Source organism: Sceloporus undulatus, chromosome 2 (assembly GCF_019175285.1).
Source record: "Sceloporus undulatus isolate JIND9_A2432 ecotype Alabama chromosome 2, SceUnd_v1.1, whole genome shotgun sequence".
Taxonomy (NCBI): Eukaryota; Metazoa; Chordata; class Lepidosauria; order Squamata; family Phrynosomatidae; genus Sceloporus; species Sceloporus undulatus.
Window position 1 is genome coordinate 55,037,875 of NC_056523.1, and position 18,293 is coordinate 55,056,167.

Here is an 18,293-nt window from a genome sequence, read left to right on the forward strand (position 1 = left end):
AGGTTCTGTTTAAGTAATTTTTAATGTGGAATTAAAACCATGAGTTTGTGCTGGATGTCATCACGCAAAACGTAGCTACAGCATTGCAAACATAATACTGCAATGCAAATAATATTTAAATCAAAGGATTTTAAAACTGTGTACTCTGTATTAAAGTTTGTGTGTGTAAGGGAGAGGGAGAGTGACTTACTGTTCACCTATGTTAATACAATACTATTTGTTTTTTCCCCTGCAAACACAAAAGCCAAGGGGGAGGGAATATTTCATAAAAATCAATGCTATTGTGTCCTCTGGTCTAAGCCATAAAACAAGAGCAACAGAAACAGTCCCTTTGAACTTGAAATCCCTTTCTAAGCTGCTGATCTAACCTAAGCAAGAGAGGGAGAATTTACTAGTCAGAAACATTTGTTCTTTTTTCCTCTTTTCATTTTCCTTTTTTTAAACTCCCTAAGCGAGTTTGATGCTGCACCTCTTCCCATAAATTTTAAAAAAATATTATTGTAATGTAGGTCAATGAACTGAAGCGCCACCGTACACCATGGAGGATTAAAGTTAGAAAGGCAACCCTCTTCCACTCCCACTAGGTCATATGACAATATAAACAAGAAATGCAAGGAGCCTTCAGCTTTTTCTTGACCTAATCCTTTGTTTATGCAGCACTTAAACTGACTTTTGGGGTCGTCTCTGTCTGGCATTAAAGCCCTTAAGCTTTTTGAAGTTTCCCTGAAGTTAATAAAATTAGTCTGCCCTCACGAGGAGGCCCCTGTCTGCTGCCTCAAAAGAAGAGTATGTATCCGTTGTTGTCTTTGCAGCATTTCGTTTTCAGACTTTACATTTTATAACAAAAAGAAACTGGAGGAGAGTCTGAGAGAGAGAACCAAAGCCCAAAAGGCTGCTCAGTTAATGTGCAAAGCGATTGCTGTAGTAGATGTTCTGAGAACTCAAAGGGGATTAAGCCCGAATGCAATGATTGGAGTTAAATTGCTGGTACAATAATAAGAGTTGAGTTTCAGTGAGAGCAAATAATAAGCTTTTATAAAACATATCAAAAGCAGGAGAGGACTGTGTAAAAATAAAGACAATTTGAATACAACAGTTGTTCACACTAGGGAAAAAATGACATTTTTGATCAATTGGCTTTTAAAAAAAGGATAAAGGTCATGGACCCCTACTCTCTAATAACTAGTTAGTGATCATGGACCTAAGGTTTCCAGGCAAATGGAGAGAAAGTTATTTTTACCTCAGATCAAAAATAATCTATAAAAATATGCTGGTTTATATTTTACATTTTTTGTAAATTGTAGAGCAAAACTAAGAATGGCCACTTTTTATTATCTCATTAGAACTAAGCCAGTGTGGCATAGTGGTTTGAGTGTTGGACTATAACTCTGAAGACCAGGGTTCAATTCCCAGCTCAGCCATGAAACCCACTGGGTGACCTTGGGCAAGTTACACACTCTCAGCCTCAGGGAAAGGCAATGGCAAATCTCTGAACAAATGTTGCCAAAAGAATCCCATGATAGGTTTGCTTTACGGTTGCTTAAGTCAGATACAACTGGAAGGCACACAACAACAAAGAACTAAGGATGGTCAGATGGAGATGTGGTAACTGTTTATGCATGTTTCATCATCTGCCATAAAACAAGATTATTATTTTATAAATGCAGAACTTCAGCTTGAAGAACTTCTTACTTGTTTTCTCTCTGTTGTTTTTTAAAAATCTTTTTATTAATTTTATAAAATAAAATAAAACATGATACACATCGTCATACAACTACATCTTGTTCAATTTCTTTTGTAATCTTTATAGCTGACAGGTGTACAGTTTTCTCTCTGTTTTTTAAAAGGTGATGGAAGGCACCTGCAGTTTACATTACTGCTGATAAACTTACTGAATTATATTATTATTTTAAATTTATTGCTGGTTGCTTTAGGGGACCATTGCTTGGAAGGTGGAATATATATGGGAAGAATAATAATGGCACAATCTAGTATTCCTTCATACCCCACTCTTTTACTCATTTTGTTAGCCTTCTTATGATTTGAGGGTGGTGTTCATAGGACAACTGTGCATGCCTGAGAGACCAGATGGATTGGCTTCTAAACTAAATTATATAAGGTATTTTGGGACTACCACCACTAGTGACTACTGCTGACTTGGCCTTTGAGACAGGCCTTGCAGTTCCACATCCAATACAGTTCCATGAATACTGTGACATTTGTTTTACGGTTAATTCAGCCAAGTATTTTAAAGAAATTGGTTATTTTAACAGCTATCCAGGTTAGCTACAAGAAGAATTCTGTGCAACTCCTAAACTTGCAACTTAGATTTTAAGTGCCACTCATAAAAGGGTTCACCTATTTTGTTCTCTGTTTCTCATACTGGGCTATCATTGCAAATTAGAACTACCATGGTTTTAATGAAGCATCTAATAATAGCTTTCCCTTCTGTAAGGTAAAATTTTTCCTATTTCTTTGCACGTCAAGACTCTTGTTATGACACAGAGGCAGAGTGACTTCAGGGGTTAGTATCATCTGAAGATATTCACACCTTGGGGATTAGGCTCACTTGGTTGCTCCTTTGCTTTGCAGAAATGCCCAAGGGAGGGTCGTTTATCTTTCTCTGTGCAAGAAGCTTGCTGCCTCTTGTACCTGATTGCTTAATTATGAATCCAAATTTGGAATAGTGACTCCCACTGGTTTAGTAATTTTTAAATTAAAATTCAATACAGGTGGTTAAAGAAATGAGGTTGAGCAAATCAACCTGATGACAAACTCCTCTCAAAACTGAATTTTCAAAAGCTATGTTGGAAGCAGTTTGTCTTATCCAGGCAGGTGCAAAGATCTGCTGAAATGAAGGTGGTGCAGAGGTAAAAATTTATCAGGGTGGCTGTGATATGGCAACAATGTCAAGTGTCTTGAGAACTTTGTAGTCAAGGAGTTCACTGGTTAGCTCAAACTGGAATATGGAGTTTAGCGTCTCCTTGCTCCTGATTTTTTAATCTTATTGCCTAAGATTGGTATGTCATATTACCACAGCAAGAATGGCAGTCAAAATTAGCAAGATTTTTTCCTGTTCAACTTACAAAAGTGCACCAGCCCCTTTATATATCTAGACCTCTTATTTTTTACTCCTATGGCATCAGGGTGACCAGATGTCCTAACTGCAAAGACAGACAAGGCACTTCAAAATTTAGGACATTCAAAAAATGTAGGGCTTCACAAAACAAAAGCTAAAAACACTAATATAAATATAAATTCATGCTTCTTAGTCATGCTCAAAATGGAGGCCATTTTGAAATTCTTCCTGGACAGAACATTGGAGACTAGGGCATGTCTTGGTAAAGGAAGACATATGGCACTAAAATCTATGTCTCATAGTTTTCAGCCCTCTAGATCTGCTTTAGTATTCTTCTAGCCAGCATGCATGGCTTCAAGCCTTACACTTTCTTTAAAAGCATTTGTAAAATGTTGTACCATTCCTTTTTCTTGGTGTCTCCTCCTTTCTTCAATTACAAGTCCTACCGACTATTGTTTCCTTATACTCTTGCTTTTCATTCATCCACTGTGTGTTTTATCCCACTCCCTTTAAACCTCAGTTTCATGACCAGCCTGCCTAGATCAAGGGAGGTAATAGTCCCACTCTATTCTGCTTTGGCCAGGCCCCACCTAGAATACTGTGTCCAGTTCTGGGCACCAGAGTTCAGAAAAGATGTTGAGAAACTGAAGCGTGTCCAAAGGAGGGCAACTAAAATAGTGAAGGATCTGGAAACCGTGCCTATAAGGAACGGCTTAGGGAGCTGGGGATGTTTAGCCTGGAGAAAAGAAGGTTAAGAGGTGATATGATAGCCCTGTTTAAATATTTGAAGGGATGTCATATTGAGGAGAGAACAAGCTTGTTTTCTGCTGCTTCAGAGAACAGGACCCAGAGCAATGGATGCAAGCTACAGGAAAAGAGATTCCACCTCAACATTAAGAGGAGCTTCCCAAGAGTAAGGGCTATTCAACAGTGGAATACACTCCCTCGGAGAGTGGTGGAGTCTCCTTCTTTGGAGGTCTTTAAACAGAGGCCGGATGGTCATCTGTCGTGTATGCTTTGATTCAGAGTTCCTGCATGGCAGGGGTTGGACTGGATGGTCCTCGGGGTCTCTTCCAACTATATGATTCTATAGTTCTTGTCTTTTGGGCATGCCCACAGCAAAAGGAAGAAGAAAGAAACGGTAGGGCCACTGCATGCAGAAGATGGCAAAATGCTAACAGGGAACAGAAAAAAAAGGCAGAAATATTCAACACCTTCTTTGCCTATCTTCTCAATAAAGAAAAAGGGTGCTCAGCCTGAAGATAATGGAGCTGAAGACAGAATAGGGGAAATTCAGCACAGAATAAGTAAAGAGATAGTACAGGAATATCTGCTTAATCTAAATGAATATAAGTCTCTAGGACCAGATGAACTACATCCAAGGGTATTAAAAGAACTGGCAAATGTAATATCTGAACCATTGGCAATAATCTTTGAGAACTCCTGGAGAACAGGAGAAGTCCCAGCAGACTGGAGGAGGGCAAACGTTGTCCCCATCTTCAAAAAGGGAAAAAGAGGATCCCAACAATTATCATCCAGTTAATCTGACAACAGTACCAGGAAAGATTCTACAGCAGATCATTAAACAGAGAGTCTGTGAACATCTAGAAAGCAGTGCCATAATCACAAAAAGTCAACATGGGTTTTAGAGAAATAAGTTATGCCAGACAAATCTAATCTCATTTTTTGATAAAATTACCAGCTTGTTAGATGAAGGGAATGCTGTGGATATAGTATATCTTGATTTTAGTAAGTCTTTTGACAGGGTTCCTCATGACATTCTTGCAAACAAGCTAGTGAAATGTGGGCTAGACAAAGTAACTGTTACATGGATTTGTAATTGGTTGACTGGCCGAACCCAAAGGTTGCTCAACAATGGCTCCTTTTCCTGGAGCCATTGTTGAGCAACCTTTGGGTTCGGAGAGAAGTGACCAGTGGGGTCCCACAGGGGTCTGTCCTGGGCCCAGTGCTGTTCAACATCTTTATCAGTGACTTGGATGACAGCATTGGGGGCATACTTATCAAATTTACAGATGACACCAAACTAGGAGGAGTAGCTAATACCCCAGAGGACAGGATCAAACTTCAAAATGACCTTAATAGATTAGAAAGCTGGCCCAAAGCTAACAAACTGAATTTCAACACAGAGAAATGTAAGGTACTGCTGTTAGGGCAGAAAAATGAAATGCACAGATATAGGATGGGGGACACCTGGATGAATGAAACTGCATGTGAAAGGGATCTAGGAGTCCAAGTAGACCACAAATTGAACATGAGTCAACTGTATGATCCAGCAACTAAAAAGGCCAATGTGATTTTAGGCTGCATCAATAGAAGTATAGTGTCTAGATCAAGGGAAGTAATGGTGCCACTCTATTCTGCTCTAGACAGGCCCCACCTGGAATACTGTGTCCAGTTCTGGGCACCACAATTCAAAAAAGGATGTTGAGTGTGCCCAAAGGAGAGCGACTAAAATGGTGAAGGGTCTGGAAACCATGCCCTATGAGGAGCGACTGAGGGAGCTGGGGATGTTTAGCCTGGACAAGAGAAGGTGATATGATAGCCCTGTTTAAATACTTGAAGGGATGTCACATTGAGGAGGGAGCTAGCTTGTTTTCTGCTGCTCCAGAGACTAGGACCTGGAGCAATGGATGCAAGCTACAGGAAAAGAGATTCCACCTCAACATTAGGAAGAACTTCCTGATAGTAAAGGCTGTTCAACAGTTGAACACACTCCCTCGGAGTGTAGTGGAGTCTCCTTCCTTAGAGGTCTTCAAACAGAGGCTGGATGGCCATCTGCCGGGGATGCTTTGATTGAGATTTCCTGCATAGCAGTGGGTTGGATTGGATGACCCTTGTGGTCTTTTCCAACCCTATGATTCTGTGAGTCTATGATTCTATGATTTCTATATGTCAAACAGCCTCTGCTGACTTGAATACTTGTAGTTTCTTGAGAACATCTGCTGCATTCACCTGTTGTGCATCACCTCCTTAGTTCCTCCTGCTTTTTTCTGTAAGCCTCGTCCTCCCCCATTAATTACTTTATTTGTAAAATCTAGATTCCTTCAACTTTGGTTAACTTGTACATAGCCCTCAGACTGTGCAATAAAGCTGCATCTATATTTAGAACTATTGCTGGATTTTAACAGCAGCTGAGCTCACCATTTTCACTTTCGTCATAGACACTGAACTGTAGCATTTATGATACCTTTGGCCTGTTACAAACTGCCAAAATAAAGCTGCTTCGGGTCTCTTTGGAGGTATGCTGTTTAAATGATGCATGCATCCAAAGAATCCGGAAGCTGCACCAAAGCTGCACTCCAGTGCTTAGGAATGGAGTGTGGCTTTGGCACGACCTCTGGACTCTTAGGACCCATGCATCATTTAAATAGCATACCCCCAAAGAGACCCGAAGCAGCTTTATTTTGGCAGTAGTTTCCTAAGCAGTTGAAGCATTCCTAGACAATCATACTCAGCCATAAATGAGAGTAGAGGCTCTGTCATCGTGTGCAGATAAAGCTGTGTAAATATCAAGAACTTAGAGATGCTTTTGTTTTTATTTCTAGCTCTGTGATGATTACAGTGTGATTGGTCGTTCACTGTTTAAAAAAGAAACCAACATCCAGATCTTTGTGGGACTGAAAGTCAAGCTATCTACAGGAGAAGAAGGCATAATAGAAGGTGGTTTTGGACAGAGTGGAAAGTTTAAAATCCGCATTCCAGGTAAGTGTATAGCTTTGCTTTTGACATTCATTCAGACGATCTTATTCTAATATCCTTAAGAATCCTGTGAAACCAGTTATAATATACATTCAGAATGATCTGTGATACATAAATACTATATATACTTGACTATAAGTCGACCTCATGTATAAGTCGAGGCCAAGTTTTGGGGCCAAAATTATGGATTTTCCTATGACCCCTGGATAAGTCAAGGGTAAAATTTAGGGGCATACAGCAAAGATCTAAAGGATGAAGCAAAGCAAAATACTGTCAAAGAACTTACAAATTTCCATCAGACATAACTCTTTGTGCTTAACCTTAAAACTGGATTGATGAGGGAGTAAAGGAGGTCAGTGCTTCACATATTACCCTTTTGCTTTTCACCAGGAGATGGTTCCTTCGTTTAAATAAGGGTTAAGATACAGTACTTACATTGACCCATGGATAAGTCGAATCAGGTTTTTTGGGTCAATTTTTTGATCTAAATTTTTAGACTTATACATGAGTATATAAAGTAGGTAGGGACTGTAATATTGACTCATGTGGGAGATTGTTTTTAGGGCTGAAACCAAAGGGTAACACTTCACTAAGTATTTATGTGTCCCTTTTTGGTAATGTTTCAGGAGAGGAGTACTGTGACCAGGACAGAAGGGTTTGCAGCATAGCCATGCTCTTCCTACATAAACAGACAAGCTTCATTTATATACCGCTTCATACCGCTTAAGCAGTGTCTAAGCGGTTTACAACTGTAAGCTAATTTGCCCCCAACAATCTAGGTACTCATTTTAGCGACCTTGGATGCAAGCCTGAGTCAAGCTTGAGCCCCTTTGCTGGTCTTGAACTCACAACCTTGTGGTTTTGAGTGAGTGGCTGCAGTACAGGCATTTAACCACTGTGCCACCAGCGCTCTTTGATGATGACAGTGTGAGATGACTGAGATAATGAAAGCATTGTCCTCACTCTGAAATGTAATCACATAGTAAATAATCATGTTATTGTTGTGTGCCTTCAAGTTGTTTCCTGCTAATAGCAATCCTAAAGCAAGCCTGTCAGGGTTTTTTTCTGGACCTGAATGTGTGTGACTCAGCCAAAATCTCCCTGTGGGTTTCCATGGTCGAGTGGGGAAATGAACTCTGATCTCCAGAGTCGTAGTCCAGTGTTGAAACCACTATACTATACTGGCTCTCACAGAATAATCATACTGTACTTAGCTCTAAATCCAACTGATGGACCAAATTGAAATTGACTCATTGAATCATGGGAACTCAGTACGTACTCTTGATTCAATGAGCCTACTCTACCTAGGACTAAGTGTTGGGTTTAGGCCTTAGGCCTTATACAGTCGGTCCTTCTTATACACGGATTTTTTATACACGGATTTAAGCATACACGGTTTGAAAATGTTCCAAAAAAGTATAAATTTACCTTGATGTTCCCTTTTTTATTAGGGACACCATTTAGCTATGTCATTATACTTAATGGGACTTGAGCATACACGGATTTTGTTATACACGGGTGATCTTGGAACCAAACCCCAGCGTATAACAAGGATCCACTGTATCATCAGTGAGAAGTGCTGCTGGATACTGAGGGCCGCCTATACAACACAGCACTAAACTATGTTTAATTATTGAGAATATACAGTATTTCACAGAACATAACAGGAGATAGACTCTGCTTCTGTTCTTGCATTATAAGGACTTTTCCCCATTTATAACAGTCCACCATGGATTGTAAGAGGCAATGCATATAGGTGTCTGCTCTTCTTTGCTTTATCACAGAAAAAATTACTAAAGTTAAGTCACTATAGCCAATTTAATGCAGGAGAACAACACTCTGCAACAATTTTCCAAGAGGATTTCCCATGAGCAGAAGGTACAGTTATATAATGTGGGCTCATCTTCATCATTCCCAGTAAGGGTTACTGTCTTAGACCAGTGGTTCTCATATGTTTTCCCTTGTGACTCCCTTCACATCTACATGCAGATTTCATGTCTCCCCCATGTAGCATTCAAGTATTTTCATGAATATCCATGAGTATATTCATGCTACAGCATCTCATCCCAAGAACTGGGAAAATGATGGAAAGGGTGGTGGAAGAAGCAGCAGTGGCTCAGGATGGGCCTTGCCAGAGGCTAGGATCCTGCAAGTTTCCCCACTTTCCTCTTCCTCCTCCTCCTCCTCCGCCTCAGGCACAGGCAGCTGCTCCTCATGCCCTCCTTGCCTTTCTCTTCCCTTCCAGGACAGAAAAGGTTTAGGAGGTAGAGGAGGAGGGCTCAGGACCAATACGTTTCACACAGTTCTTGCCCCCACCCCGCTCCACAGTTTGAGAACCACTGTTTTATATTCATTTCCAGTGCCAACAATATTGCACTAAGACACTTGCATATAATACATTCAGCCCTCTGTATCCACGAATTCTTTATCCACAGATTCAAGCATCCATGGCTTGAAAATATTTTTGAAAATATATACATTCCAAAAAGCAAACCTTGATTTTGTCATTTTACATAAAGGACTCCTTTTTACTGCACCATTGTATCTGATGGGATTTGAGCACCCACAAATTTGTTATCCATGGGGGGCGGGGGGGGGTTCTTGGAACTAAGCCCCAGAGGATACCAAGGGCCCACTGTACTAGGCCTGTTAATCTTTTTCACAGTTTGGACTACATTTGGCCCTCCAAATTTGCAGGGGTTAAGGGCGCAAGACCCCCCACGAATGTGGAAAAACCGCAGATAACTCCCCCTATAGAAGCCAGTTAAAGGGAGTGGTGTGTGGGGGAAGAGGAGCAGGTGCACGAGCTCCTCTTCTTCCCCTGCCTTCCTGTCCCTTTAACTAGCTCCCTGCCCCTTTCCCAGGTGGATGGGTACCTACCTTCTCCAGGTACCCATGCTGCCAGGAAAGAGCTTGCTTATTTGTGAGCTCCTCTTTCCTGGGCAGATCGGTACCTGCCTTTCCCAGGCACCCGTCCATCTCAATTATTTACTAGTCAAGGATAATATAGTTGGCCCTCCACATTTGTGGGGGTTAGGGACACAGTCTTCTTGCAAAAGTGGAAAAACTGCAAATATCTCTAGGCCTCCCTCAAACCTTAACTCAGGGATGAAACAGATGGGCAGGAAGAAGCAGCCAGAAGCCACTCCCTGTCCCATCACCCCGGGGTTTTAGTGACCACATGCTGCAACCCCGAGGGGACCTGTTGCCATGGTTCCAAATGGACCGCAGAAAGGAATAGAAAGCATCTGCTCCTTTGGGGGATGCCTGAGACGGCCCTAGTGCAGCCCTTGGGTGGCTTCAGTGCAATTTGGAGGCAAGCATCGTCTAAACATCATGGCCTCAGAGTGGCCAGAAGCCACCCTCATCTGCCTGTCTGTTTCAAGCCTAAGTCTATACAGTATTCATAGCTATATGGGCTAAGGAACCTGAGCAAAGCATCAAATGTGGCTGGAGAGAAGGAAAGTGGCCATAGTGGACTGACCTACAAGCCTAAACCCCAAAAAAATCAAGGGTTGACTGTATTTCCTAACTGATGGATGGGGAATTCATATTCTTTTGAAAGTTACTGATTACTTCATACCCTACCGCTGTTTGTGAATACAGTCTGCTGCTTTAAAATTAAACAAAACAACAAGAAAACCTCAGCCTGAATCTATATTATTATTATTATATGCTTTACACTTGGCTGTTTCAAAGAGAAGCTGCAAGTTATCTTTGGAGCTCATGAATTACAATATTAGTCATACAAGCTAGCTAGGCAGACAAAGAAGGGGAATTCCAAAATTCTAAAATTAAGCCTCATTTTCTGTTGGATCTAAACAAATGAACTCTTCTGAATCAGTTCACACATGTTCCTGGCTGAATTAACTATAGTTTATATAGCAAAGACTAAGACGTTTATCGCACCGGGGTTAAAACGTTCCCCGGTGCGTTCTAACGTGTATGCGCGGGGCTGCGCACGGGGTGTGATGGGAACCCGATAGGGCCCAGAACGCTATTTTTCCGCACAGTCGCCGTCGGGCGTTCCCATCACGTTCCCATGGAGTTCCAGAGGGCGCCATTTCTGGGAATGCTTTGAAACAGTTTCCAGCAATGGCGCCCTCTGGAATTCCATGGGAACGCCCAGTGGCGACTGTGGCATTCCGCTGTGTGGAAAAATAGCGTTCTGGGCCCCATCGGGTTCCCATCATGCTCCGTGCACAGCCCCGTGCGTGCACGTTAGAACGCACCGGGGAACGTTTTAACCCCGGTGCAATAAACTTCTAAGAGTCAGTTTTGTACACTTTTGTCATTTCCCCCAGTCACTTCCTTTCATGCACCAACTTTGGAGTTATGACCTCAATGTCTTTTTACGCTGTTTCTCATTATATCTAAAATAGAGAATTGATATTTGATGATGTCTAATTAACTTATTATATATATGGGGAAAGTTACCTTGTCACTGTGCCTGGTGGCACAATGGTTAAATGCCTGTACTGCAGCCACTCACTCACAAACCACAATACCAGCCAGGGGCTCAGGGTTGACTCAGCCTGGCATCCTTCCGAGGTCACTAAGATGAGTACCCAGCTTGTTGGGGGCAATTAGCTTACACGTTGTAAACCGCTTAGGGAGTGTTTAAGTGCATTGATAAGCGGTACAGAAATGTACTTGCTATTGCTTGCTATACTTGTGGTACGTGTTGGATATATGTTTTCTGTTTTCAATAAGTAAAATGTAAAAATCTTGAATAAGGAACATTAAGATATGTAGTTAGTAAGAAGCATTGTCATTTGTTTTGTTTTTTCAAAAGAAATCTATTCTCCTTTATATCTCTAGATCTGTCTGTCTGTCTGTCTATCTTCTATCTATCCTATCTCTAGATAGTTTTTTAATGCCTTTCTAGAGAAACCCTCCTCAAACTGCTTCACAGAAACTTCGAAAACCCCAAACAATATGGACTACATCCACACTGCAGAAATAATCTGGTTTGACACCTCTGTAACTGCCATGGCTCAATGCTGTGGAATTGTGGTTTGCTGTGACACCAGAGATCTCTAACAGCAAGGGCTAAATGTCTCACAGAACTCAAAATTACAGTCCCCAGAATTCCATAGTGTTGAGCCATGGCAATTAAAGTGGTATCAAACTGGATTATTTCTTCAGTGCAGATGCAGCCATAGTGAAGTAAAACAACCTTTAAAAGAAGTACAGCAGTGTAATTGTAAAAACTTTGAATTTTTTTAATCAGTTAAGAACAGCTTCAAAGAATCAGAAGTTCAAATTGTATTTAAATGTAGGGCCTATTCAGAATTCCAAAACAAAAAACTGTTAGTGTAACAGAAAATGGGATTAAAATTACATAAGAGATGTAAAAAGTATGCCATAGTGGTAGAAGTGGATGGGAAAAAGTGAGCACAAATGTACAAGGAACACAAAAATGACCAATGTTAGCTTGATAAGCATATGAAAGTAGTAAATTAGATGTTGATGAAGGCAGTATAGAAATTAATTCTGTATTGTCAAGGAAGAGTTTGAATTTTGTTTGCACACTGAAGATTTTTAATTTTTTGTTTTATATTTTCTTGAAGAGGTAAAATCAAAATGTAGATGAGCACTTAACTTCACTATTAAGTAACACGTGCACATAAATGTGTATTAGCATTGTTGTGCAGGATTTTATTAAAAAGCTAAATTTTTGAATTTCCTAGTCTTTACGTTTGCAGCTTAAATAATGATAGTAAACTTGAACTAACTGTACCTTGTTCTTGTATGATCTTTATGGATGGAGCAATTTTAAACTAGGTTATTAATGCCTTACATACCATCTAACTGTTTTTTTCCTGGAGAGGTAATAAACAGTGTTCTCCCTTCGCCCCCAGAGAAGGGTTTTGTTGGCTTATTTCATGGACCATGGTATTCTAATTATTCTGAATCATTACAATGTAATATGCATTTGACATACTAATTTTGAGATGCAATCTATCACGTTATTTAGCTTTCTAAACCTAAAATTCCAAGGACTTGTGAAAATTAAATTCTGTTGTTGTCTGTGAACCAAGGCAGGATATTCATGAAAGATACAGTTCTAATGTGCTTCTGTAAATGACTCCTGTATTGGATTTAAAGGGGAATCCAGTACACAGGTCCATGAGACTTTTAGGGATTTTGTATATAGACAATACCTTTGGCTCGAAAGGCTCTAGCATACAAATAGAAAGCATTTCTACTTGCCCAGGAAGGGCCATAATGTTCATTGATCACACCTACCACTAAAGCTCTCTGTACCACATGTCGTACAATGCCTTTGGAGTAATTTGGGGAAGTGGATAGGGATGGCCTGTAAATATTGAGTAGGGAAGAAAAAGATACTGAGCTTTACAATTTGCTGTTAGAGAACAGAACTAGGGATTCTCAGCTGTGTTATACATGATCACGTTGTTTAGTAAGCAATCTCCTCAAAGATACAGCAATTATAACAAAGAACAAGTAGCTAACCAAACACAAAAGGAAGAAAAAAACAAAGAACAAAGCAGAACAAAACTAAAATTAAAACGAAGAACTAAAACTAAGCAAACCAAAATAAAATACAACAGGGCAGCAGAAATGCACATCTGGCTACATTGTCATCATAGGGTCATCCTAGTGTAAGGACTGATTTGATTGAATTCAAAGATATAGCTGTGTTAGTCTGTAGAATCAGTATGTAGAGAGATCGTGTAGCATTTTAAAGAGTAACTGAAATAAAGAACTTGGCAGCATGAGCTTTCATACACCTCAGTCTACTTCCTCACATTCATATACTGTAAAATGGAACAAGGCAGCAGAAATGCACATCTGGCTACATTGTCATCATAGAGGTCCTCCTAGTGTCAGGACTGATTTGACTGAAATCAGATTGATTTATATCTCTTCTCTGAAGTACTCAGGTTTAATTATTTAAAATCACAATGAAGAAATAATAAACTAGTGACTAATGAAGAATTTAATTCTGTTTAATCATTTTTAGTAGAAGTATCATATTGTTGAATATGTAGATTTTGTTATAAAGTAGGTACATACTAACCAATTATTATGAATTCTTTTAAGCTTACTTTTCAATTCATTCAAAGTGTGACCCCTTCCATTTCTATCCAGACTCCTCATCCTTCTTCAGACCTACATTTTATCCAGGAGAGTGCATACAGGTATTTTATCTGCAACATTACTCGAAGTGACATGTCAGAACCTTGAAGCCAAAGCTTAACTCTGACATTCCGTCTACCCTCATCCTGTTTCACATGCTTTTCCTGTAGAAGAACTTCTTTCTTTCAGACTTTCTTTTTTTAGCTTACTTATCTTATTTTTTAGCATGTATGTAATGAACATAAAAACAACCAATAAGAACCCAGAGAGATAATTGTTTTATATAAATAAAAGGAATAAACTGTGGACCCCTTTTCAGAAGAAGGGGCATATTTAATAGGTTCTCACATAATGTAATATGTAGATTAAACATTACCATCACTGAAAAAAGCTGGTGGTGTGCCTCCAAGTCATTTTTGACTTATGGTGACCCTTAATAATGAAGCGAACCTAATCATAGGATTTACTTGGGTTTGCCTTTGCCATCCTCTGAGGATGAGAGAGTGTAGCTTGCCCAAGGTTACACAGTAGATTTTTATATTCGCATGGGAAATTGAATCCTGACTCCCCAGAGTCACAGTCCAACATTCAGACCACTACACCAAGCTGTACTACATATTTATGCATGGCTCCTGACATTAGGTATATAAGTACTCCAACATAAGTGAAGAAACATTTAGATTATTGTGGTAGATGTTGGCTTGTTTAGTAAATCCTTAACTGTAGAGAATAGTTTCTAATGAAAAGAAAGATTCTCATACCAAATGAAACCTTGCAACCTTCCCAAACAGTGCTTTTTAGGTTATCTCATATGAGGGACCAGCACTTTTTTTTTTCCTCAGTGTGTCAGAGGCAGGCACCATATTTGTTATTTGTGCCCATTTGTTACAATTGTTCTTTCTTTCCTGGAGTTCTGCTAGGAACCTTAGAGAAGCACCGATGTAGAGAACAAGCAGAATTAGTGATTGTCTCTGCTTACACCAAGGTTGTTTTTTTTTCCTTTTTACAAAGAAAACAAAACTGAATTCTGTAACATTGCTTATATATCATTCTGATGACATTATTCAGTGTTGCACAGTGAATGAAATACAGTGGGCCCTTGGTATCCACTGAGGTTTGGTTTAGGGTTGCCATAATTCTCTACCACCAAACCAGGACAAAATGTAGGACAAAATTTCGACCAAAATGTAAGACAAATGTAGGGCAAAATTTAGCCCAGAATGTAGGACATCTAAGAAAAATGGAGGGCATAACCAGTTAAAACCCAAACACATTAATATTTTTTTTAACAAAAACAATAAAAAATATATCATGTTTTCAAACTGTGGATGCTTGAATTTGTGGATAAAGAAACTGTGGATACAGAGAGCTGACTAATAAAGTATGGAATTGCCTGTTTCTGTTTTTCATTCACTAAACTGTTAGTTGTACAGATCATGCTAGGTTTTTACAAGACATAACAGAATATTTTAGCAAGGGTTCCTCCCACCCACCTTCTAGCCTGAAGCTTTAGGCTTTGCCACCCATTATGCAAGGACAGAGGCCTAAACAAGACAGTTTTGTAGAATCAAAACAGCATGGTCTTTGGAAAATAATAGCATGATTAGGAAATTGCTAGATGTCTCTGTTTCTTTAAGAGTTACCAGCATTCACTGAAGAGAAAGGTAGTGAATATGACGTTGTTTAAGTCAAATATAGTTCACATTCCATTGTTAGGTCAGTGTTGCTTTTTTAATATGTCTGTATCCTGTTTGTGGGTTTTTTAAGAAGATTTTTTTAAAATTAAGTTTAACTGGTTGCATCCCATCCTTCTGTTCCTCTTCTCATACACACTGTTAGATCTCTTATTCTTTCTAATACAGTTCCTTTCATAAAGGATTACTCATACTAACTTTATAAAAATGTTTGAATTGATTTCTTGGTGATTCCTTAAACCTAGGTGCATACAAACCTCTCTCACTGCTCATGAGTACAAATGAAATGTTTACATTGTTGAGAGATGATTGGAAGCCGAGAGACTTACTATAGTTTTTTTAGATGTACTGTACCATAATTCTTGAGCCGTACTGAAACTATTGGAGAAAAGAAAAAACTGTATAGTGCATTCATTAGGACAACTTGTCCTAATCTATGAACCATGTTACTATGCTGGATAATAATCAGTTAAGAACAGATAATGGTATGACCATGTTTCAAGGGTAGGGTCTGGATTTGTCATTTTAAGGCAATAATTCTATGCACATTTAATTAAATGCCATTGAACCTAATAGTTTCATGAGTAGGCATACATATGGCTGCACTGTAACATTATTATTTCTTTATTTAATGCCTTAATTTGCCATTTGTAAAATAAAACCACAGTTTTAATCTCAAAATGGAAAAGAAGAGTCTTGTTGTATGTGACCAAGGTCTGGTGAGACAACCTTAATATGCATAGGGATACTGAGCAGGGCTTTGGCAGTCTTGGTGTATGATGTCCTGCTTCCTTCCTACGCTGTTTCTCATTCTCCTGATCCTGCTTTCCTTTTAGGATGTAATATCTATTTAGGTCTGTCTTAGAAATTAAAAGGGGCTCAAGGGTTACAACAAAAATATGAAATGACTGAAGGGAATTCTTGTTTTATGGGAGGGATGCAAATAATGTGGCCCTACTATGATATTGGAATGCAAGTCTCAGTAGACCTAGCCAACATAGTTGTGATTAGAAGGGCAGCATGATTCTTTCCCATTTGTTCTCCATTTGGTCACTTCTGAGCATTTTTCTCTTAATAATTTTCTAGTTACTTTCTGTCATATTTTTTCAAAAATGTCTTTGTTTGTCCTTTGTTTACCCTAGGATTAAAAATGAACAAATGTCTTTAGGTCTAAATACCCTGATTCCACCAGTTCCTGTTTCATCTTGGAACCCAAGTAGGATCATGCCTGGAAACACCAAGGGAAAACTAATTGATATAGGCTTTATTCAGAGAAAGGCAATGACAAACCATCTCTGAATATGCCTTGCTTAAGAGGACTGTGGAGTTCATGGAGTTGCCATATACTGAGGGGTGAACTGAAGGCATGTACTTTACTTTTAGAAATCAATTCTGGTCCATATCTGGGTCCAGCTTGACTCTGCTATAGGTAGAGGTTGTTTTCCTGAAAACATGACAAATGCCTTAGTGACTGCCACCAACAAAGTACTGTTGGCAGTAGTGGTACATGCAAAATGAACCCAGGTGTTGCTGGGCTGCAGGCCTTTCCTGGCAGTTGTTACTCCATGAATAATACTCCTTATGTGATGACTTGGTTCATCAGAATGTTTCATCCATAAAGGAATCACTCTTGCTTTAAAACTCTGCTTCCCCTCCTGGATTTGATTATTGGTATACAGTGGTACCCCGGGATACGAATGCGCCGCCTTACGAAATTTCCGGGTTACGAAAAAAATCAATTGAAAAAAACTGTTCCGGGTTACGAAGGTTATTTCGGGTTACGAAAGAAATTTTGGTGCTTTTCGGCGCTTTTTCGCACCAAATCGCGGCTTTTCCCCATTAGCGCCTATGGGTTTTCGGCTTGCGAAAGCTTTTCGGGTTACGAACGCGGCGGCGGAACGAATTAAATTCGTAACCCGGGGTACCCCTGTATAGATACTCTGGAAGCTAAGCAGGATCACCCCCGGTTAGTACTTGGATAGGAGACTGCCAGTGAATACCAGGTGCTGTAGGCTATATTTCAGAGGAAGGAACTGGCAAAACCACATTTGAGTATTCCTTGCCTATAAAATGCATGGTTTGCCATAAACTGACAGACAACTCACAGAGACATAAACACATCCTCTGTTGCAACTGTTTAGAAGATCTGTCTTTCCAGTAATGTAGATCATCTAAAGTAATCACCAAGTATGCCACCACTGTAGGCTGGGAAGTTCATTGCAACCATCATACTATTAAGCATCATTTGTTTTATGCAGAGGAAAAATGCCAAATGCTCTTGAACTTTTTGGGTTTCATCAAGGCATTCAGAGTATTCAAACTTGTACAAACTCAACTTGGAAACTGATAACACATCTCAGATAGTAAGGTATCACCTGGTTAGGGATTCTACTTTCCTTGATGTTGCACTTCTGGGGTTGATGCCATAGCAAGTGAGTTTGGCTAGTACTTGTACATGTTCCAAGATAGGACAATATAAAAGAAGTTTTCAGTTGAAAAGATGACCCATCTCACAAATGGCATGTGACTCCACAGGTGTTTAGGTCCCTGTTTCAGCACTGGAGCATAGAACATGTTTATCTTTTAGCTGCTCCTGCCAATACCCACTGCACACAGTTTTGCTTAAGAGGACACCAAGGACTGAATTCTCTAGGAGTGACTGGAGCAGCACATTATGCAATATTATCATTTTG

At 39.6% G+C, this 18,293-nt stretch overlaps 1 protein-coding gene across 1 annotated transcript in view; it reads left to right on the forward strand.

Moving 5' to 3' along the window:
* EEFSEC (eukaryotic elongation factor, selenocysteine-tRNA specific) overlaps positions 1 to 18,293 on the forward strand; it is a 224,343-nt gene that overhangs the window by 147,844 nt on the left and 58,206 nt on the right. Inside the window, exon 6 of the mRNA XM_042453409.1 lies at positions 6,646 to 6,802. Coding sequence (XP_042309343.1) covers positions 6,646 to 6,802 — 157 coding nt within the window. The remainder of the gene's footprint in view (positions 1 to 6,645; positions 6,803 to 18,293) is intronic.